Below are 24671 nucleotides of genomic sequence, written 5' to 3'. Positions count from 1 at the left end.
TGGTGCATGAACAACTTTAAGACTTACTTGGAGAGGAGATTAACTAGCTGATAAGAACACACTGCACAGTATGCAGTAAGCACTTTTGGACTGAAATCCACTGGTGAATGGTCATTAACACGTCTCTCCTCAATATTCCTCTAGTTATACATATGCCATTTAGCTATGTTGTTCTAATTAATTAGGTGAGATAACTGAACTGCATAAGGGAATTGGGTCAGAAAACTGAGATCAATAAAACAGAAGCATATTGCAAGGAAACTGACAAAGACAAGGGAAAGAAAGTAATGTGAGGTCAACAAGACATTAATAGATGGCTTCAACATTCTTATCTGGCTTCTTGGAATTAGATGACAAACACAGCACCTCTCAGTTATAGAGCATAGCAGATAACAACCATATAAACCATTAAAGGGACTGTGGCGAAACCAACCTCGCCACTGGGCCCTGGAGAAGCCTGTTTGCTAGCCTCCTACCTGCTGACTATGGCCCCTGGGTTATTTGGGGCATATTGTACTTTATATTGCTGCTACTGACCCTTTTAAAATCAACGATGGACATATTGGGACTTTTTGGGTTTGTGGCGAAACCGACCTCGCCACGTGTCCTTGGAGGGGGCTGATTGCCCGCCTCTTGCCTTTGGACGATGGACCAGACTTTATGGGAATGTGATACCCCAGATAGCTATACCATGGAGCCTATTCATATAATGGAAAAGACTTTAGCTCCATGGCAATTGTACTGTGTGAGTAGGATCTGCGCGCTATTCGGTAGTTTTGTGCGCGCATATCCCAGCTATCTGGGGATAGGTGAAATGTCTGTGTGTTATGTGTAAAAGGTGAATTTATGTATTTTAAAGTGTTTGACTGTCTTTGTGTCCCCATGTGCTTAATGGAGTCTGTCTCTGTGCTGGGAGATAATTGAATTACTTCTCCAGCACAGAGAAGGCCCTGTAAACCTGGAAAGCTAGGGGTTTTAAAAGATACTTTACTAACTTTTGAACCCCTGGTCTGATCCATGCCATTTTTTTAATATGTTGTTCCCCTGAATGGATTGATTGTGGATATGTATTTTTAGTTACAGATATTGTGTAAAAGTTATGTTTTAAACTGTATAATAAGTGGATTATCTCTCAGGCTAAGGGGAGGGGATGTGTGGGTTGTACCATATCTCGGATTGGTTATTTTATGCCTCCCCCTGGGTGTGGCCTGTATGTGTGAGATGGAAATAAAAGCCAGGCTGGATGAGCCAGTCGAGAGTTCCTGTTTTTACCCTCAAAGTGATGTGTCGTCTCATTATTGGGGGGGGAGGATTTATTGCATGCTGTTCCAGTTGACTGCTAGGAGTGCAAGCCTATTCGTATGGTTCCTATTCAACGGTCTACAGCATTCCTATGCTTGAGAAGGTTCATATGCTGCATCGGTTCGGTGATTGTGGTGTCTGCCAGAGTGCTTGGAGTCCTCAGGAAGCACTAGGAGCATCCATTAACGGAGGTACCAAGTCGGGGTGCCAGGCGATCCGTTACATTGGTGGCAAGCGGTGGGATAGCGTCCTAGTGTGAGGTAAAGCAGCTCGGAGACACAGTTCGTTTGGAGTTACAAAGTAAGGGTAATGCTAGTATTCATACAGCACCCCTGGTCACAGCAAACATGACCTATCGCTTTGAGGGCGACGCGTACCGGGACGAGGTCATGAGACGATTAACCAGATATGGCCCGAATCCTTCAATAGAGGCGGTTATGGCAACCGTGCGCAAGTTGGATGCGGAGAATCGAGCGGCATGGGAATGTGAGTGCCGATTGCGGAGATTGGGCCTGTGGCCAATTGGTCTCTCTGCCCAGCGGCAGCACAGCTCACCAAGGGGAGATAGTAAGCCCCTCACCAGCGCAGATGGGACCGTGGTCTCTGCGGCCAAGCTACAGGGAGCGGAAGGGGCCGTCCTTGCTCCCCAGCGGCAGTCTACGGTTCAGGGAGAGGAGCCTGTTATTCCCTCTCCCCAGCGTCAGCGCAGCTCACCAAGGGGAGACAGTAAGCCCCTCACCAGCGCAGATGGGACCGTGGTCTCTGTGCCCAAGTTACAGGGAGCTGAAGGGGCCGTCCTCCCTCCCCAGCGGCAGTGTGATTTGTTGGGAATTGTGAGCCCAGTCTCCATTCCCCAGCAGCAGAGTGTCCAGCAGGGAAGAGAGAGCCCAGTCTCCTTTCCCCAGCAGCAGGACACTGTATTGGGAGTAGAGACAGTCGGTCTCCCTCCACAGAGTATAGAAGTATGTAGGGGAGAGGAGCTTGCTACCACCTCTCCCCAGCGGCGGATCAGTAAAGTGCAGGGAGAGGAGAGCAGCGTCCTCTCTCCCCAGCGGCAGGCTGAGTTACAGGGGGCAGAGGTAGTTGGTCCTACCCCCCAGCAGCAGCGTGATTTATTGGGAATTGGGAGCCCAGTCTCCATTCCCCAGCGGCAGGCTGAGTTACAGGGGGCAGAGGTAGTTGGTCCTACCCCCCAGCAGCAGCGTGATTTTTTGGGAATAGAGAGCCCAGTCTCCTTTCCCCAGCAGCAGGACACTGCATTGGGAGGAGAGACAGTCGGTCTCCCTCCACAAAGACTGAAAGGATGCGTGGGAGAGGAGATTGTTACCACCTCTCCCCAGCGGCAGAGTGTTCTAATGGGAGAGGAGCTGGTTACCACCTCTCCCCAGCGGCAGCTTAATGTACCAGGGGGAGACTGTAAGCCCCACAACTGTGCAGATGGGACTGTGGTCTCTGCACCTACAGCACAGGGTGTAAGGACAGTCAGTCCTGTCCCCCAGCAACAAGGCTGCTTAGCCAAAGGGGAGACAGCCGGTCTCCCCCTCCAACAGCGGAGCTATGTATCCAAAGGGGAGACAGTCGGTCTCCAGCAGCAGAGCTGTGCAGCTAAAGAGGAGACAGTCGGTCTCCAGCAACCAGGCTCCAACCAGACTACTCCCGTGGTAGTGCTGGCACCAGGACAGAGTACCGCTGGTCTCTGCCCCCTCAGCAACCCACCAAGGCAGCCTACCAGTCTCCCACACCGCCGTGGTAAGGCACCTGGACATGGACAAGATTCTCCCTTACCCAGGTGTAGTAACCATTTATTGCGGGTGGGCTGTACTGCTGTTTCTGTCTTGTGGGTGGGCTGCTGGACTAACAAGGGCACTGACCGGCAAGAGGTCAGGTACCCTGTTAGTCTGTTTGGAAAAGGGGAGAAATGTGGCGAAACCAACCTTGCCACTGGGCCCTGGAGAAGCCTGTTTGCTAGCCTCCTACCTGCTGACTATGGCCCCTGGGTTATTTGGGGCATATTGTACTTTATATTGCTGCTACTGGCCCTTTTAAAATCAACGATGGACATATTGGGACTTTTTGGGTTTGTGGCGAAACCGACCTCGCCACGTGTCCTTGGAGGGGGCTGATTGCCCGCCTCTTGCCTTTGGACGATGGACCAGACTTTATGGGAATGTGATACCCCAGATAGCTATACCATGGAGCCTATTCATATAATGGGAAAGACTTTAGCTCCATGGCAATTGTACTGTGTGAGTAGGATCTGCGCGCTATTCGGTAGTTTTGTGCGCGCAGATCCCAGCTATCTGGGGATAGGTGAAATGTCTGTGTGTTATGTAAAAGGTGAATTTATGTATTTTAAAGTGTTTGACTGTCTTTGTGTCCCCATGTGCTTAATGGAGTCTGTCTCTGTGCTGGGAGATAATTGAATTACTTCTCCAGCACAGAGAAGGCCCTGTAAACCTGGAAAGCTAGGGGTTTTAAAAGATACTTTACTAACTTTTGAACCCCTGGTCTGATCCATGCCATTTTTTAATATGTTGTTCCCCTGAATGGATTGATTGTGGATATGTATTTTTATGTGAATGTGATGTATGGTTTTGAAGTTACAGATATTGTGTAAAAGTTATGTTTTAAACTGTATAATAAGTGGATTATCTCTCAGGCTAAGGGGAGGGGATGTGTGGGTTGTACCATATCTCGGATTGGTTATTTTATGCCTCCCCCTGGGTGTGGCCTGTATGTGTGAGATGGAAATAAAAGCCAGGCTGGATGAGCCAGTCGAGAGTTCCTGTTTTTACCCTCAAAGTGATGTGTCGTCTCATTATTGGGGGGGGAGGATTTATTGCATGCTGTTCCAGTTGACTGCTAGGAGTGCAAGCCTATTCGTATGGTTCCTATTCAACGGTCTACAGCATTCCTATGCTTGAGAAGTTTCATATGCTGCATCGGTTCGGTGATTGTGGTGTCTGCCAGAGTGCTTGGAGTCCTCAGGAAGCACTAGGAGCATCCATGAACGGAGGTACCAAGTCGGGGTGCCAGGCGATCCGTTACAGGGACACTATAGTCACCAGAAGAATTACAGCTTATTGAATTTGTTCTGGTGAGTAGAATCATTACCTTCAGGCTTTTTGCTGTAAACACTGTCTTTTCTAAGAAAATGCAGTGTTTACATTACAGCCTAGTGATAACTTCACTGGCCACTCCTCAGGTGGCTGTTAGAGATCCTTCCTGGGTCATGGCTGCCTAAAATGCATCCAAACATTCAGTATCTCCTCCCTCTGCATGCGGACACTGAACTTTCCTTTTAGAGATTCATTGATTCAATTAATCTCTATAAGGAGATGCTGATTGGCCAGGGCTGTGTTTGAATCATGTTGGCTCTGCCCCTGATGTGCCTCTTTGTCAGTTTCAGCCAATCCTACGGGGAAGCATTGTGATTGGATCAGGCTACCACTTCTGCTGATGTCAGTAGGCAGTGGGCAGGTCTACAGGAATCAGGGAAAAAGCCTGCAGCTCCAGACTTGAATACAAGTAAGATTGTACTATTTTTAGGGAGGCATTAGGGGACCAGCGTGGCTAGATGGTGGTTTTAACCCTATAGGGTCAGGAATACATGTTTATGTTCCTGACCCTATAGTGCTTCTTTAATGCTGGAAAACTGGGAAGAAATTTGAGCACCTGGGTACACTATTTATTGAATGTTAACTGATCTTACTTTCTTCACAGTATACCAAGATATAACTTTTTACCTCCAACCTCTGTGTGGTCTTTAAAATATCTGGTCAGCCAACATGTTCCTTTCCAATACTGTACAGATTGTCCCAATATAAACAGACCAGATTCTCTTACTGTTTGTTTCCAAATTGTGCGTTCTCCCTTCTTAATTACCTTCCTAGGTTACGACATAAATTACTGTGGACGATGAACCACTGGAAAGACTAAAACAAGTAAATTACGTGTTACTTGTAGTTTTCCGAAATACGGAACTAAATTTAAATACTAAGGACTATACTATAAATTGTATATGTTGTATAAATGCAATTTTCAAACAATTGTTCCTAGTTCTTCCACAGAGTCTTCTACTGTGTACAGGGAGCTATTACAGTAGGACTATATAAGAATAGTCAGATTATAGACAGACACAAAGATGGGTTAGCAGAATGACAGTGATGGATATTATAAAATAGAGGTGAGGAGATAGGGTAGAGAAAAATAGAGTGAGGAAAAGAGAGTTCATACACACATTACTAGATATAGTATAGAAGTTTTTCATGTAAATATTTGACAGCCTCAGAAAAAACACATTTCAAACGTCAGATCCTATGGGAAAATGTGTGATATTTTCAAGGTGATGCACATTGCAAGAGATAGCCCTGAATTCTGTACAAAGTTGTTTGTCACTTCATATACTGACATATGCTTTATGATATGATAACATCTCTTCCAATGACATAGGGCATGTCTGTAACTGTCATCATGATTTCTCCCAGGTTCCAAACACAGAGCTGTCTTTCTCAAACAGTTACAATATTTTTTTTTTTAACTAATAGGGCAAAGGTCAGCTGTATTTCTTAAAATACGAGAAAGTATTGTTGCTTTAAAAGATCTCAGAGGAAGGTTGTCAAGCAATGAAGAATTCACGGTCTCCATTAGCAGCTATTTAAAGAAGCAATCCATCAAAAGCTTGAAAATGTAAAGCTTTTGACAAGATTCACTCTCTTTGCATGAGTCTCTTATATTTCAAATTTGGGCACATTTGCAATTCTGAGATAGAAGCATTAAAATAGCATTACATGAATAAAGAACGTGATTTACCAAATTCATTCATTTTGAACTTTGGCATTCGGAATCTGTGCTATTACTTCTACAAGAACAGTTTGATGTTTGACAATAAAATCAGATTAAAACTAAGTAACTCGTTAGCATATTTTTTAGGCTTTGCTTGTACTGTACTTTGGGTATACAGATTATTTGGATGATTTGTATGATGCAAGTGATATCATTAATTGAGCTGATAAACATTTTGGCTTCAGTTCAGTTTCTCTATGTCCTATTTGTTTACATAAATATATTAGTTTAAATAATTAATTCCTTTTATATTGCTGGATACAATTTACATTTGAAATGGAAAAGTGACCATAAAAAATGTGACAATCAGATCTTAAGTAAGTACAGACTAAAATAATGCAGTTTCATTTTATTTAAGCTGCTTATTTTTTGGCTATGTTATACTGTCGAGTCATGTCCATATTACTTTAACATTTATTCTTCTAATCATCCTCTCTCAATTTACTATAAACCGTATCCATCAGTTAGTAAACTAACCTATATTAACACAATGGAACACTAATAGCGGTGCTATTAAATGAGATACTAATACCCCAGAATGCAAATTTAGGTTATTATACAACAGGTATCTGCATATATGGTCACATATAATATTCGTAGCACCGCCACTAATCTTTGCTGGAATTAAAGGGTTACTCCAAACACCATGACCACTTCAGTGATTTGAATGGTCATGATGCCTGTAGTCTGAATGTGCACCATTTCACTTTTAAGCGCCCACATACAGACTTTAATTTCTTAGCTGCCGAAGATGTAACTTCACCTACAACATATATAGATGTAGTAGACATTCATTTGTATATGGAAATTCAGAAGCAGCAATCCATTGTTAAGTACAACCACCGGGCTCGAAAGACAGGTGATTTTAGAGCTGAAGCAGCAACAATACAAAAATTCTCAAAAAAGACTAGTTAATAAAATAGCATGGTCCAAATCCATATGAAATACGCTAAATTAAGGAAGCATAGAAATACAAAAATGATGTGAATTGCACCTCAAAGTGACAATTCATTTTTTTACTACTGAATGTGGAACCACTATACATTACCAGGTATGAAATTCTGATTTGGAACTTCACCTCCAGCAGCATCGTAGGGGCATCATAAGAAAACCCAGTACAATAGTTCTGGGTTTGCTTACGTCAATCCTGCACAGACGATGTTCACAGGCAATGAATCTGCCTACTAGATCGACTTCCGCAGCTGTACAGATGTGCGTCAACAGAGAAGCTAGAAGTGTCAGAGCCCAATGGGCCAAATCATTAGAGGGCAAGTCAATATTAAATGATTTGTCCCATTTAGAAAAAAACGAGCCAAGGTACTCCTAGCATCATAACCATTGCAGTGGGCTCTAGTGGTTATAATGATTGAAGCAAACCTTTCGGAAACTAAGTTTTGTAATGTAAAGTTAAGTGCCTATTGCTTACTAGCGTAGAATAAATTTTGAACAAATGCATATATTGATATGAACATATACATGGTAAATTTTATCAACCAACACACTTTCTATTGGATGAGATGCTCTTCTTCTTTTGCAACACACCGTAAAATATTCAAAACAGGTTTTAAATGTTTTTTTGTGTTTTTTTTTCCCCCATGATGACATCACTTAAATAAAGATGTTCAGCTTGAAATATAAACTACTTAATTGCATTGCAAGCATGACTTCCAGGTCAGTGAACCTCTTAATCTCATAATTGCGACAGCTTCCTTTATAATTGGTTTATGAGAACTAGCATACATGTATAACAACTATAACAGATAGGATCCTCTAAAAGAAGAATCAATATTCTCCCATTTCTTTCCATGTTCTCTCCATTCTCTCACATACTGTTTCACACCTCATTTATCGCTCCCTACCCCTCTCCCATCAATCTCTCCACCTCTCTTCCATGTCTCTACCCATTTTTCCAAATGCTTTTCCACACATATCTTGCATGCTTCCAGTTCCTATTTTTCTTTTCCTTTCTCTCCCAATTCCTAGCATTTGTTATGCAAAGCTCTGTTAGTGTCTTTTCTAAATTCACTCGTTTCACTCCAGACTTCTTCCATACCCCCAATACGTTCTATTTTCATGTTTTCATTGCTCTCCCAAATCTTGCCCTTATCTTTGATTATTTACAGTTTCCTTCCCTTTTTCATTCAAGGGTTATGCCAATTAAAAACCAATGTTTTTATAAAAAATAAACAATGTTTTTATAAAACACTGTTTTTTGTTTGAGTTTCCCTTTCCAAGGTGGTCCACCCCACACCCTAAAAAAATATATATATATAAAAGAAACCCTAAAACTTACCTTAATTTCATCGCTGAGTCAATGTTCCCCCTCAGCTCGATTTTCCTTTGCTGATGTCATTATTCCTCAATGGAGGGAGATGGAGATCAGGGAGGACAAACTGAGGGAAGGGGAGATGAGGGAAGGACAGGGGTGGCATGGAGGAGAGGGGCATTTCACCATTGGCTGTCTGGCGCCAGCATGCGTCAGATGACAACTTTGTTCCAGACTGCCTAATGACACTGCTGTGGTTGGAATTATATCTCCAAATGCTAAGTGGTTAATCTCTGTACAGAGTTTGAAAGTGAAACGCTATACATACAGACTCCAGGTACCACGACCACTTGAAATCATGGAGGGGGGGGGAAGGGGGGGAACACTTAAAGTGCCACTAAAAAAAATAAGCAACTAAGGGCACACAAAATAAAATGTTGACAGGGAAGAAGTCCCAAACAAAAGCTAAAAACTGAGATAATGGCACTTTAACAAGCTAACATTCTTGATTAGGTAAACTAATCCCTAATTAATAACAGGTAGATTACAGGTTTACTTTAAAAAATAAAAATAAAAAAAATAAACAAAACTACTAACAACCGATAGTAAGCTCTATGTCAAATGGAAAACAGGAAATCTTATTATTTTCCCCTTATTTAACAGCCTGCATTTTGATATCACTAAGTCTATTTAATAAACAACACAACTTATGTAAAGGAATAGTGTAGAGAATAAATTAAATCATACTCTATTCGTATCTGCTTCCGGCAGGGTACAGTGTTCCTCATACAGGTTCCACTCAAAGGGTCCACATCTTCCACAATGACAAAAGGTGCTTCCTCCAACGTTACAATGCTCAAGTGTTCATCCTTATGTTCCTCTGAATTTGGGTAAAGATCAAAAACAGGCCACACATAATACTTCATTTGGAGGCTCCGGTCCTTATACTTTCCCACCTGGCAATGAAAAATAATAAAAAAACAAAAACAAAATATTACTCAATAATCATAGGCATAAAGTGCATGCCTTCCTAAATATTACCTAAAGTATATACATAAAAAGTTACACATACTGAAATGACAAAAACTAAATAAAAAACCAGGGGTGATATTTTGTGGCAACATAAGCAGTATTTTCTATGTAAATGAACAGAATATTTTACAATGTTTAACACTTTGCCGTGGCATCTGTTTTTTCTTGATATATTACCCCACCTTAGAGTGGCTGGGCTTAACACAGAACCTATTCTAAGGCAAAAACTCAAATCTGCAAGCAGGCAGAAACAAGTCGAGGTCAAAAAGCACTAGCCTGGTCAAAGATACCAGAATATAGAAACAAAATAATATAGCCCAGGTAAAATATCAGTCTATTCAATAAATAATAAAGAGGAATTAACTGGAAAGCTGATCTGCAATCTTTTGAAGGATTGCAAAAAACTCACACAGGAAGAACACATTATTCATGATGCTCATGATGCCCAAAAGCTTGGCTGCTAATCTTGGAACATTTCCACGAAAGAAACATAAAAACTAAAATTACACATATACTAGCTCTGCAGGTGTTTATTAATCACATTTACCATGATGCTCAACTAGCATATGATATGGTGAAGCTGTCGGTTTCGGTAATACTTCAATTTTGATAGTTATGAAGGCTCTTGCCTGTAATTAGCTTACAACGAGTTTTGTATACATTTGACTGACAGCACATGTGTTTGTTCTAATTTAACTTTAACCTTGTGGAAATGTCATTGAAAGTGTAACGTTTTCAAATCTAAGCAAAAGGGCCTACAATATTTCATACACCTATTGTACATTAGTATTAAATATATATACATATATATTGCAAACTGCACATTAAATAATGATCCATACTCCACAGAAGCATCATGGAAAAGACAATCAATAAACCTCTAGTTCATCTGAGGAAATATTGCAAAACAATGGCTAACCTTGGCAGTTCAGATTTTTCTGAACAATGTTTCCCATGATGCTCAGTGAGTTAAAGGCTAGTTAAGCACCATGGATATTGTGGTAGTTTTTTAACATTAGTTACTCTGCAAGATAATATTGATGTTTGTTAACAACAGTAGCCAATTACCGTTATTTTTCAATCAGTCTTAAAGGGACACAATAGTCACCAGAACAACTACAGCTTAATGTAGTTGTTCTGGTGAGTATAGTCAGTCCCTTCAGTTTATTTCCATGTAAACACTATCTTTTCAGTACAGCCTAGGGACACCTCCAATGGCCACTCCTCAGATGGCTACTAGATGTGCTTCCTGGGGCAGACATTCAGCGTCTCCGCTGAACTTTTCTCTACAGAGATGCATTGAGTCAATGCATCTCTAAGAGGAGATGCTGATTGTTGAGAGTGTTTTTTGGCTCTGCCTTCTTGACTGAAATCATCAGAATTGGAGAACTCAGTCAATCCATTGCATTCCTATGGGAAAGCATTGTGATTGGCTGAGATTATCAATTCTGATGATGTCAGCCAAGGAGATGGGCCATGGAGCTGGAAATAAGGTAGGATTTACTAGCTTTAATGGGGCAAGGGGAGACAAGCCACCTAAATGGTGGGTTTAACACTATGGAGTCAGGAATACAACTTTAAGTCTACAGTGACATCATGGTGATTATTGGTAGTGAAGAGCACATGCTAGAACCAACACAAATGTTAAGCATATGTTGTATTTTGTCCCTTTAAGGACAGCTACAAGAGGGACTTCTGGGTCATTAGGCGACTTTCACGCTATGCATGAGGACATCCACGCGTCTCCTGAAACCTCATAGAAAAGCATTGTATAATGCTTTCCTATGGGGGAAGTCCTAAAGCGAGGCATTGCTGCGCATGCACATGGTGGAGCTCGAGAGTGGCTGGGAGCACCAGAAGGATTTGGGAACTGTTATAGACAACGAATTAGGCAGCAATATGCAATGTCAATCTGCAGTTGCTAAGGCCAGTAAGGTTTTGTCATGTATAAATAGGGACATAAATTCTCGGGATTAAAATATAATTTTGCCTCTTTATAAATCACAGGTAAGACCACACCTTGAATATGCCGTGCAATTTTGGGCACCTGTTCTAAAGAAGGATATCATGGCACTAGAAAAAGTGCAGAGACAAGCTACAAAATTGATAAAAGGAATGGAGCATTTTAGTTATGAAGAAAGGTTAAAAAAATTAAATCTGTTTAGTTTGGAAAAACAGCGCCTGAGAGGGGATATGATAACTTTATACAAATATATTCGGGGCCATTACAAACCATTATCTGGAAATCTATTCATAAACAGGGCTAGGACACGATACATAGGACACAAGGTCCTATGTATCGTGTCCTAGCCCTGTTTATGAATAGATTTCATAAGGACACGAGGGATACATAGGACACGAGGTCACACATTTAGGCTGGAAGAAAGGAGATTTCATTTAAGGTAAAGAAAAGGTTTTTTTTACAGTAAGAGTAATAAGGATATGGAATTCTCTGCCTGAAGAGGTGGTTTTATCAGAGGCCATACAGATGTTTAAACTGAAATTGGATAAATACTTGCAAAATCATAACATACAGGGATATGATTTCCAATTAGTGGGGTAATAGCTGCTTGATCGAAAGGACATTTGACTGCTATTTTGGGGTCAAGAAGGAATTTTTTCCTAGTTTGTTGCAAAATTGGAAGTGCTACAGACTAGGTTTTTTGCCTTCTTTTGTATCAACAGCAAAAACATATGTGAGGAAGGCTGAACTTGATGGACGTAAGTCTCTTTTCAGCTATGTAACTATGTAACTATGAGTCAGCACTGAGTGACATCGGTGCTGGACTCAGGTAAGTGTCTGAAAGGGTTTTTGACCCATTCTGCACCAGGTGGGGGATGTCGGGGCTTGGCGTAGAGTGGCACTCTAGGGAACTACAGTGGTAGGAAAACATTTTTTTTTTTATATAATTCATATGAATGATTGTTGAATGCCATGTATGTCTAAGATCTATATTTATTTTTGGTAGTTATTGACAACCCTATACCATAACACTATACCAACTCTAGCCCAGTGCTAATCACTGACTTCCCATTCACAAAGCTGGCTTGGAAAAACATACCTTTTCCAAGCAAGTTTAGTGAATGGAGAGTCACTGATTAGCTGGGAGCATCACCTGACCACTCTCAGCCAATCAGCGACACTCCTGTCTGGCGGCACTCCGTGGATTCTGAACTGAGAACAGTGCTGGAGCACCTTTGGCGTTAAACCATTTAAAGGGTGATTTAACCCTTGAAGATAAGAGTGTGCCTGGGTGCACAAAATAATTTAGATGAAGTTGTTCTGGTGCACTGGAGTGTTCCTTTAAGCAGCATCTTACACTAGCCCCCACTAACCTTAACCCTGCTGTAAACCTAACCCTACCGTAGCCCCAACCTCATAGCCCAATCACAAGCAGCGGGGAGGCATACAGGTAGGCATTTCAGAGAAATTCCCTGTATGCCTCGACCGCTCCTTGTGATTGGCCCTGGTTCAGACCCTGGTGATCTAACTTGAGCAGCTACAATCATTGCGACTGAGCAACTGATCTAAAGACTAAAAAGGGATTTAAAGGGCTGTATTCAGTGTTCCCTATTTGAGTACAGCCGTCATGACTGGGTATGCATTTTGGGAACTATTGTATGCAAACATCTGCAAAAATACATTGCTAATGTCAAGCACTCCTAGTTTTAGAGAACTAACATTTCCATGATGCTAAGCCAGTCACTTGAAATCGTTGTTCACACACACGTGCAAACAGATGTTGCTAATAACTGTAAAATGCAATTCCTTTGCTGCTCAGCCAGACCTAAGGGTTGTCCAATCTGCCAGGCTCTAGACACTTTCTTGAAGCAGACAAAACTGCTCTTCCACACCTTGTTCTGCTTTATCCAGTTTCCTAGCATAGGGACCTGTTGCAGAAGTCCCTGATCTCTCATGACTCTAATAACAGTCTTGTTTGAAGAGCATCCCAAGAGGAGCAATTAAAATTAACAGGGAACAGCTTGTTAGGACTGTGTGCCAGATTGGAAAGGCGTAGAGAGGTAAAATGAAGAAGGAGGGATTATGCAGCATTGTTGGTAAGGTAGTGCTATATATAGTCGATGAAAAAACAACATTTTAGTTTACCATATGCACCAATCTTCACTTGTTTGGCAATATATTCCCTTTTCTAGATAGTTACAGTTACAGTTCATTTCTATTTTTAAAGCAAAGAAATTTGCAGTTTACCAAACATTGCATCACAAAAACATTTAGCCGTCTTCTCCAATCGTAATAGCTGACATGTATCACCATCTAACCCTTGCACTATTGAGGTTTGTTTTAAGAAAAAAATAATGAAGACTATTTAAAACAGGATTCCATGTGAAGTAGAAACTAAAGAGCAATTTTGTATAAAGATTATATAAAGATTGGGTGAGTGGTGACTTTAAAATAAACAAAATAAAATATGTAGTTTGACAGAATGTCTATATTTCACTTAGTCATTTATATTTTGCAAGCATATTTTGTATGGACAGTTTAAGGATGGTAACTTGTCAATTTAACATTTTGTAACTGTCATTTGTTATTAAATTCCCCCCTTTATAATATTGTAAAACAATGCGAAATAAGCTGGCACTATGTAAATGTCAACAATAATAATAATATATAGTAAATTAAGGATCATAGAAAAGTATCAACATATCCAGATCATCTATATTTCTATGGATTCTTCTGGCATTTTGGGGATGCTTATTAGTAAAATGTGTTCAGAATGTGGAGTTATTATTACAGTATGAGAGCATATCTGTATACAGTAAGCTCAGATGCCATGTTAAGGCTACTTATTAGTTTTGTAAAGGGCAATGCAAGATGTTTACAGACTGAGCCCTCTTATATGATCATATCATGACTGCTATTAAGGGGATATTATAGTGCTAGGAATACAAATCTGTATACCTAGCACTATAGATCCCTCTGAACCACACCGTCCTCCCCTCCTCCCCCCTGTAGATAAAGAGATTTAAAAGAAAAAACTTTATTTACTCACCCAATTCCAGTGTCCCTCAGTGCTGGGTCGATGCTCCGCCTCCTTCAACATCATCCAACAGGGAAGGGGGCTAATGCGCATGCGTGACAAGCACTGCAAACGCATTATGCCCTCCCCATAGGAAAGCATTGAAGCATGCTATGGGGATTTCACTGACACTGGATGTCCTCCTGCAGAGTGTGAGGACGTCCAGCATTAATTAGGCAACTTAGAGTCTGGTAAAATCCCCTAAGTGCCTCTGGTGGCTGTCTGGTAAACACTAGTGGTTGTCTTAGTACTGCAATGTAAACATTGCAGCCTCTCTACAAGTGTGACATGGATACTGCACCCAGACCACTTCAATAAGCTGAAGTGGTCTGAGTTCCTATAGAGTCCCTTTAAGGAGCTTTGCATACCTAGTGCCATGCTGCACAGTGCAGGAGAGAATTTGATTTACATTTTCTCCTATTACGAAAGAAGGGGTTATTTGTTTCTCCACATTTACGGGGTTTGATATATTTAACTATACATTATTGAATTACATTAGCTTGTTGGTATGATGGGGTTAATAATATATTCTTCCAAAATATGCAATAAATAGAAGCTTACAGTTTTTATTTTACATACACATCCTATTAATGGAGGAAAATGTGGTCACATTAAAATATAAAATAAGTACCATACAATAAAGATATAATAACGTACCTGTATAGTACATATTAGGGACATGTTTATGAAACTGCAATCAACTATGTAGGAAGAAAATGCAGATAACCATACTACAATGTTAATTACCCTTATAAACTAGATAACATTTACAGAACAGCCAACAAAGTAAAATATAAATATTAAAAAAAGTCTAATGCTTTCACAAGCTGATTCCAAGTGAGTTTGTGATAATGTGCTTTAATGTTCAAATTAGCTGTGTAATGGAAAAATACCTGGATTCACTATTTCATGGTAAACTCTAGACTGTAAGCTCATTTGAGCATCCAATTGTTCCTGTAATTTCTTGTAAATGTCTAATTTATTGTTAAATCCCCTCCTCCTATAATATTGCAAAGGAGGTGCTACATAAATACCAATAATAATAATAATAATAATAATAATAACTATGTATTCCATGGGAATAGATTCGTAATAGATTATAAGGCACTTATAAATATATATTTTGTTATAAGGTGCTTATTCATAAATCCCATGGTTTACATTGCTCTTTACTTCCTCTTCAAGTTAAAAACCATGTCATAAAGACAGGGGAATAAGGGATTCCACATGTAAACCAAGACATGTTTTTAGGTGCTAAGCAGTGAAGGAAAGACCTCTAAATGGTATTTTTATGTTCCTGATGTTACTTTTGCTCGGTTTAAGCATCATTCGCCTTAATTATTTAAAGTCTCAGAAAGGGCATTTAGTGAAGAATGTGGAGCTATCAGGATTGTGTGAATTGATGAAGCACTTTGGGTGCTTGGGTGCAATCAGCCAGTGATGAAAGTATCTAAAGATGTGTGGGATCTGACTGTATTTATATATGCTTCTTAAACAAACAATTAAGGCTCGTTTACAGCCTGAACGGCTGCCATAAGCTGCCAGTATTAACAACAGCCTGTAGTTAGTAGCGGCTACTAATTATAGCCTGGTTTTCAGCCTTGTCACTTTCTTTAACCAGCTAGCTGCTAAAAACGGCTGGTTACAAAGATACTGACCACTCACAGATTAGCCACTCTAGCAGAGCACAGAAGCACACACTGCGTAAGTTGTCACCATAGCAACCACACCTTGACATTTAAAAAAGAAGTAAGCAGGCTTACTTCTATGTAAACTGTGCAACGTATGGTTTATACATCTCTGGTCTTTTATATAATTTTAACACTTTTTGATATGGTTTATAATATTTTGATATGTGCTTTAAGGTTTTCAAGTAAATAAAGATTTTAAAGTAATGCCATATAGTTAACTTGTATTTCCCTATATGATCAATAGGATTTTATCTGCCGTTAAAGAAAACATTACAAGTGCCATAACCACTACACTGTGCTGTAGTGGTTATGGTGACATGAGTGCCCGGGCAACCCACCAACTCTTTTAGAATGGTTTGATTTCTTGCCTGTGGTTCACTGTCAACCACTCTCTGCATGTACTGCAGCCTGTACTGGCAGTGCAAGGCTTAGTTCTTGGCTGAGAGTGATCAGCTGACACCTCAGGGCGCCTCCAATACAATTCTAGGTAAGGCAGAACAGGCACCCGCTTACCTTGATGGCAGGTGCCTGCTCTGCCTGCCACTAAATGCCGGTGAGAGGGGCGAGGAGAGCAGATGGAGCTGTCAGGCGGCGAGGGAGGCTGTTCTAGCAGTCTCTCACTCCTCCCTCGCGCGCGCGCCCTCTGTAAGGCCTGGAGTCGGAATATGACGTCATTCAGGCCCCTGCATACTAAACGGCGTGCTGGATGGGGTGAGAGGCTTCCCCACACTGGACCCCAGAAGGTGAGTGTTTGACTGTGTGTGTGTGTGTGTGTCTGTCAGTGAGTGTGTGTGTGTGTCTGTCAGTGAGTGAGTGGATGTATGTCAGTGAGTGTCTGTGTGTGTGTGTGTGTGTCTGTGTCTGTCAATGAGCGAGTGTATGTATGTCTGTGAGTGGGTGTGTCTGTCTGTCAGAGAGTGAGTGTATGTTTGTCAGTGAGTGTGTGTGTCTGTCAGTGAGTGGGTGTGTCTGCCTGTCAATGAGTGAGTGTATGTATGTCAGTGAGTGGGTCTGTGTGTCTGTCAGTCAGTGAGTGAGTGTATGTATGTCAGTGAGTGTCTGTGTGTGTGTTTGTGTGTGTTTCTGTCTGTCAATGAGTGAGTGTATGTATGTCAGTGAGTGTGTGTGTCTGTCAGTGAGTGCCTGTGTGTGTGTCTGTCTGTCAATGAGTGAGTGTATGTCTGTCAGTGAGTGTGTGCGTGTCTGTGTGTATGTCAGTGAGTGTCTGTGTGCGTGTGTGTCTGTCTGTCAATGAGTGAGTGTATGTCTGTCAGTGAGTGTGTATGTGTGTTTGTCAGTGAGTGTGTGTCTGCCAGTGTGTGTCTGTCAGTGAGTTAGTGACATGAGGGGGCGGCAAAATAGATCTTTGCCTAGGGCGGCAGAAATCCTTGCACCGGCCCTGCATGACATTTGTATATAATGTGCATTATTTTTTATCATCACAACAAAGTAGCACTGTTATACATTGTAAGAAGAGATTATTATGGCACTATTGCTGACTAAATAAAAGCCATTACATTTGGACATGAAAACAACATTTTTCAAATTAGTAATGTCTCAAGAAATGTCTATTTGACTTGCTGTAGCATTGGTTAATAAGACAAGTGCACATGCAAGTTACTCTTTAAAATGCGGATATGTTTTTATACTATGCTGCCGACAAATCCTCCTGCAATTCCACATCCCCTTACATTTTCCATTGTAGTTGTAAATAATCTGCTAATCAACCCCCTCTTAAACCCATAACTTACTGTTGGTAATCTTTGCTACTCATGCCTACAGCATTTCTTACAAGCTATACCCTCTCCTTTGGAAATTTTTGTCACACACCACTGGATACCCACTCAGGTTTTTACAAATGAAACCTGCATTGCAGAGATTAGTTTGCAAGGGGCTAATAATATTATTATTTTATTATTTATATAGCACCAGCAAATTCCGTAGCGCTGTACAATGGGATCTACTGAAGCACAGAGTATTTGTTTGCATGCTTTTTGCAAGAAATATATTTTATCACAAGAAATATATTTATCAGCCAAGAACCCCTGATATCAATATCAATATTTCATTAATTGATATCAGCATTTGCGTACCAATCAGCTTTTGATTGGCTTACTGCATTTCCTGACAAAGTCCCACCCAAGACGAAACGTGTAGGGCATAGAGACACATATCGCATTTTGGCTTTTTATTTATAGTGTGATTTATTTTATATTTTTTTCATCATCTTTGTCCCTGCTCCCCTGTGACCTGGACTGGTTTTCTGGCATTGGAAAAGTGAGATGCTGATGTTTGATATGCTTTTAATTGCAACATATCTTGTGGGTGCAATTTAAATAAAGCTGTAATTATTCTTTTGAAGTGCTACACTATGTGTGTGTTCTCTCTCTTTTTCCTTAATGCTTAAGCTTGGGGAAAGAGAAGAAAGAAGGTCCTACCACATACGTTTTATATCTGCCTACAACCAATCCCAACTTTGTGAGTGCAATACACTCTTAATTCTTTTATAGTGCCATTCAGAATAACACTACTGGTGATCCTCTTTATTTATATATTTTTTTAAATTGTACGTTTGTACATGCAGTGTGTGTCAATGTATGCATGTTTAAAAAGGCTGCAGGAGCGAGGCCTCACACATTTTTTTGCCAAGGACCTTGCAAAAAGTATATATGTACTGTATGTGATTATCTATGTTTGTATCAATGGCTAATTAAAAGTACATGAGCTGCTAGTTATTTATATGTGGCTAATTAAATATATGGTTGTGACTTCAGTAGGTAGCAATAGTGAGTAGGGGGTGACACAATTTTGTGTTTGGACCCAGGGAACAAAATGTCTTAGGCCCCCATGGCTGTAAACATATAACATCTATATTGATTCAGCAAAATTCAGGGTCTTTTCAATGACATGCACGTGGATCACAAGAATCTAGTTGCGTTTGTATGAAATATGAATTGAATCAACATGATCAGTAGGTATTTATATGAAATATGCTGGACTCTGTATATTTACATGACATATCCCTCACTCCAGCAGTATCCAGCCATATTACAATAAATTCTGCAATTTATTTATTTTATGCCATGTAAGCAAAAATGTGCGAAGCAGGTTATATGGCTGAGTTTGAATTACACTCTCACGTCAAGCTAATACCCATATCTCACTTTCTATCAGGATTATGTGTTTAACCTCAGTGTTGCAAGCAATGCTTTATTATTGGAGACTTTGGTTTAATGTAAATCCTATATTTCATTTGGACTTGTAATCTGCATGTTTTTCATTATTTTACAATAGTATTTCCTATCTGTATATTCACCAGCCTTTTCACTCTCTGATATACACTTACAAAGCATACACAGTTTAATGTTTTGAAGCTAAAATAAAAAGATACAGACATGGAATGTTGTGATGGGCAGGGAGAGCTCAGCGAGGTGATATACATCCACAGCTTCTGTTTCAGCATCACTGATAATGTAATTCGTTGGCTCCCCTCTGTGGGTTTAGTGGTGAATTTTGTTCTCCTTGGCTGATTTTTCAGTAGCGCATTGATGAGTTGTGGAATTGTGAGACGTGCCAGCTTTTAACCACCCACTAGACACATTTTGTATCTCCCCCAGCTTGAAATAACAGCACACTATGTTCTTTCAATCATCAGACTGGGACGCAGACTTCAACGCATTTATATAACCATTTATATAAGTAAAGGATGTGGCATCTTATGGTGCAATCCATCCCTATAACTACGATCTACATCACCAAACAACGTATCCCGCAAAATGAGTGTTTAACAACTTATATTTCATGTAAACACCCTATTTTTTTTTTTATTCTTTATTTTTGCAGTGCTTAAGTTAGTTAACAGGCTTACATTGAAATTTTTACATGAAAAAAGACCATGAGGTTAAAAGCAAGATTTGGAAAATGTCAGAGATACAGCACTCATTTAAAAAAAAAACCATAACAGGTACAATAACGATGATAAATATATACCATGCGTAGGGGTGATAGTGAAAGAGGTTATGTTAAAGCCATTGCATTTCATAGGCATTGATATTGCTTGAGTAAGGTCTAAAACATAAAATATAATTGAGTAACAACTAAACATCTTTCCCTGAGCACTCTGTTTTAGGCGAAGGTGTGAAAGTTAGGCCTACATTGCTGACGAAGGCACAAGTTATATCGCTCAAAGAGTGAGAAAAAACTGTAAAGTAACAATATCGTAATCTATGTCTTTCAGTGCATGAATAGTTATGTCTTTCAAGTATGCCTGAGGTGTGAGTTTCCATTAGTAGTCAAGGCTGAGATACTCGTCATTTGGTGTTGGACAATGCAGTGTTATAGGGATTTTCTCCCAAAATCTGTGTGACCCCATAGGGTGTAATGCTCCAATGCCATCTGTATGTCAGAGCAAAGGAAGCATGAGTGATCCTATGTCAGTGAGTGTCTTAAGAGATAAGTGGACTGAGGGAGTAACTTCGGTTCTTGTGGGGTGATTGTTGGTTTTTGGAACTGGGGTGTACTCGGTTTGGGCTCAGGTAAAGTAGTACCCCTAACCATGAGGGCTGCAGGGGAGGGAGGGGGAGTAAGTTATGTTGAGGTTAGGCAGGTAGAGCAATGTGTGGCACCATGCCACTGGTCCTTCATGGGACCATATCCATCTGCGGAGCTAACTCCTGTATATGGTGTAACCTGTGGTACAAATTTATAACAGCGCTTAACTGCACATAAAACATAAAATAGAAAAACATAAAGAGAAAGTAAACATCTGCGCCAGGTTGGGGTCTGCTGGCAAGTGTTATTGTGTTCAGGTGCCCATTCCTGAGTCCCAGTTCATGCCCGGTATAAAAGGCATGACAGTATTGGGATCCCAAGCTGGGGTGGTGGACAGTCCTGAGTATCCGGAGGTGGTGGGGCAAGACCCAGAGCGCCAAGGAAGGCTGGTGCCTCTTGAGAGGATGTGATCCTCATTACAGTTGCATTATATGTGACCGAGAAGAACCGCGGTGTTGTCCTGCGGTAGGGTATGCCTGCTTCTCGCAGTATGCTTGTGGTTGCTTGGAGGGTTTTGCGCCATTATAGGGTTGCTCTGGTGACATCTTGATAGATGGTGAGCTGTGTTGACTCAAAACTGTAGGGCGTCTTGCCTTGTAAGGCCTGCATGATGATCCACTTGCAAAATAGAATAGGGGATCATCTGCTAAATACAGATAAAATGGAGAGACATAGCGTTTAACTGTGTGAGAGTAAGTGAGGTATTATAGTTTACAATTGGCCACTCACAAATTGTTAGATGTAAATCAGCCTTGAGTGAAATCTTTTTCTTCTGATTCTTCACACTCCCATCAGTCAATCAGAGTATTAGCTCAAAAGAGAAAGTATATGGAGAAAAATAAAGTGCAATTCCAGAGTAAAGTATAAAAAGAATTTAATAACTTACATATAAGTTAAAAGCAATGAGTATATCACCACTGGGCGTCCTACGCGTTTCGTCCTAAGATGGGACTTCCTCAGGGACTTGGTGCATCAATCACAACAGAAAATGTACATAAAAAACATTCCCCCCTGCCCGTTCTTATATATCCCCTCCCGGAGTTCATTATTCAATTATTCCCGGCCGGTGTTTCTTCTCTGTTCGGGCTGCACTTCCTGCTTGGACGCGATGACATCATCACGTACGCACGTCCCTTGCGTTCCAGACGTGCGTTCCAAATACCCGGAAATGGATGACAGTCATGAATCTTCAGTTCTCCCGGAGACATATGGGCAAATCAAAGCATATAAGGGGGAAGGAAGTTAAAAGAGGACTCTGGATAGCACATTTGTGGATAAAAATATCCATTATAATTCTACTAGAAACTATAGAAAAAAATCATATATATTGAAAATATATACATAGATATTATATATATAAACTATGTTGTAAAAAAATGAAATGAAAAAATTAAAAAATTAAACTACACTAAAACAAGTATATATATCTAAATTATTACATTCAAATAAAAATCTAGAATAAAAACTCCATATATTTACATCTTTCTTACATGCTGATTTCCCATTTTGGGAGTGTGTATGAGGCAGACAAATAAAAATACATACAGCCCAATATTAACACATAACTCTTCTATATAATATATTGGTATTTAAGTGCATAAGGTGGAACCAATTTCTACATGTATATTTATTCGCACTCCTCCCCCTCATCTCACTCTCTATGGTACTTCAACATTTTTCTACCCCTACAGGTTTTCCTTTTAGAATTTTTTTTATTTTAATTTTTTTTTTTTTAAGTTTTTAAAGGGGCCCCATATTTAATACTAATGTGGATAATTGGCCATATTATTTATACGGCTCAATATTTGATACTAATACCACTAGAGGACTAGATTGTATATATGTAATCTTTCAAGATAAATCCATTAGTAGCACCTTTATACGAATATTGGAAATTACATAGAAATGAAATGAGGAAAAAGGAAGTGCGACATCCATATAGACCTTTTATACAACCAAAATTAATCTTCAAAAAAACTCCACAGGTCAATATCCAGATTCAAACCCCAAGGTCGGAGTGTCTTTAGTTTATTTATCCAGAATGTTTCTCTCTGTGAGAGTTTTTTAGTTAAATCTCCTCCCCTCCAGTAGGGATCCACGTGTTCAATGCCCACGAAAGAAAAATTTTGCCAATCAAATTGGTTGCAGGAATTACAATGCAGAGGTACTATATGTTTAATTTATTTTTTTCTAATATTATTTTGATGTTCCAATATTCTTTCTTTAAGTTTTCTACAGGTTCTCCCCACATATTGTTTCCCGCATGGGCATTGAAGCATGTAGACTATATTTTTGGTGTTGCAGTTAATATTAGATTTTATTTTAAATTTCTCTCCGGTTGTAGAGCTCCTAAATTCTCTCTTTTGTATGTATCTTTGATTTTTACATGCTTTGCAGTTGTTGCAAGGGTTAAAACCATTGACGTTGAATGGTCTGCCCTTTCGCTGGATTTTTAATGCATAACTGGGTGCAAGAATGTTTTTCAGATTTCTTGTTCTTCTAAAAATCATGGGTGTTTTTTTGGGTAACACTTTACCTAGTATGGGATCTCTACACAGAATGTTCCAATGTTTGTTGAAAATCTTTTTGATTTTCCAATGTTGTGTATTATACTGTGTGATAAATGAGAAATTGTAGTCCCTTTGGGGGATCTTCTTGGGTTTAGATGTCATTAGATCTTTTCTATTCTTTTTTTCTATTTCCCCAATTTCTTTATCCAACAAAGTGGATTCGTATTTTTTTGCTATAAATTTATTTTTTAGGTGCCTAGCTTGCTCCCTATAATCTGATTTCTTTGTGCAGTTTCTCCTCACTCGTATTAATTGACTTTTTGGAATTGTTTCCAGCCATCTCTCCTGATGGCAGCTTTTCCTATGTATGTAACTGTTACCCTCAGTTTTTTTAAAAAAACATTTTGACTCGATCTTATTATTCTCCACAAAAAAGCATATATCCAAAAAATTAATTGTTGTAGTATTCATCTCATGTGTAAATTTTAGACCATATTCATTTTGGTGGATGTAGTCCAAAAACAGCGATAGCTCTTCTCGTGAGCCTTGCCAAATCATTATAATGTCATCGATAAAACGTTGTCCTGAAGAGATGAGCATCGTGCTATAATGTCTTGTGTCACTGTGGCTGGAGCCTGTGGAGACTTATTTATGCTGTATATTCCATCAGATAAGATCATTTTGGCTTAGATTGGAGGAAGGAGAGTGGACACTAGGCGCCTGAGGTCATGGAGTAATTCCCCAGCGGGGATCGTGCCAGAGACGCCCTGAATCTTAATGTTGCAGCGCTTGCTTTTGTCTTCTAAGAGTGCCATTTGGGCGGTTATGGAAGTTTGGGATTGGTGGAGGCTTTGATTGGATTCCTGTACAGAGGCTAGGCCTGTTTGCAGATCCATAACGTCTTTTTCGGTGGCTTTGACCCTGTCTGTGACCGCTTGAATTTTCTGTTTTGACCACTGCTATGTTTGCAGTGAATATTTTTTGACATAGGGCTTGAATGTCCTCTTTGGTTGCCAGATTTACCACCTCAAAAGTCCCTGCAGGAGCTAGGACGGCCCCTGGTGATTGTGTTGCCGGCTGTTGAATCAGGCTGCTGGCCTCTGGGGGCTTGTGGCAGACCTCATGGCCTCTTGCTGCAGCATGGTGTCAATGTCCCTATTGTTAGTGGGTGCCGGCACTGTGGGTTTCTGTGACCTGCGTCCCATTTGTGTGGGGTCTTGTGAGCATCTTTGTGAGGTATCAGACTGTGTGGCATTCCCTCCGGTCTCTGTGGGAGCTATACTGGATCCTGACCCAAAGAAGTCTGGGGTGAGGTAGGCCCCAACCTTGTGGCGCTGCTGTTTCGTGCCCAGGTCGAATAAAAAGGGCATCGATCAGGAGGTTGAGGTGTCCAGTAGCAGTCTGGCATCTTTTCACTGATGCGGGATCCGGTTGA

The 24671-nt window shown here is 40.3% G+C and overlaps 1 protein-coding gene across 1 annotated transcript in view; it reads right to left on the bottom strand.

Moving 5' to 3' along the window:
- GRIN2B (glutamate ionotropic receptor NMDA type subunit 2B) overlaps positions 1 to 24671 on the bottom strand; it is a 527768-nt gene that overhangs the window by 79437 nt on the left and 423660 nt on the right. The window contains exon 6 of the mRNA XM_063426354.1: positions 9161 to 9369. Within this exon, the coding sequence (XP_063282424.1) occupies positions 9161 to 9369 (209 nt within the window). The remainder of the gene's footprint in view (positions 1 to 9160; positions 9370 to 24671) is intronic.

Source organism: Pelobates fuscus, chromosome 7 (genome assembly GCF_036172605.1).
Source record: "Pelobates fuscus isolate aPelFus1 chromosome 7, aPelFus1.pri, whole genome shotgun sequence".
Lineage (NCBI taxonomy): Eukaryota > Metazoa > Chordata > Amphibia > Anura > Pelobatidae > Pelobates > Pelobates fuscus.
The sequence above is the reverse complement of the archived record's forward strand: the minus strand, read 5'-3'. Positions and strand labels throughout refer to the sequence as shown.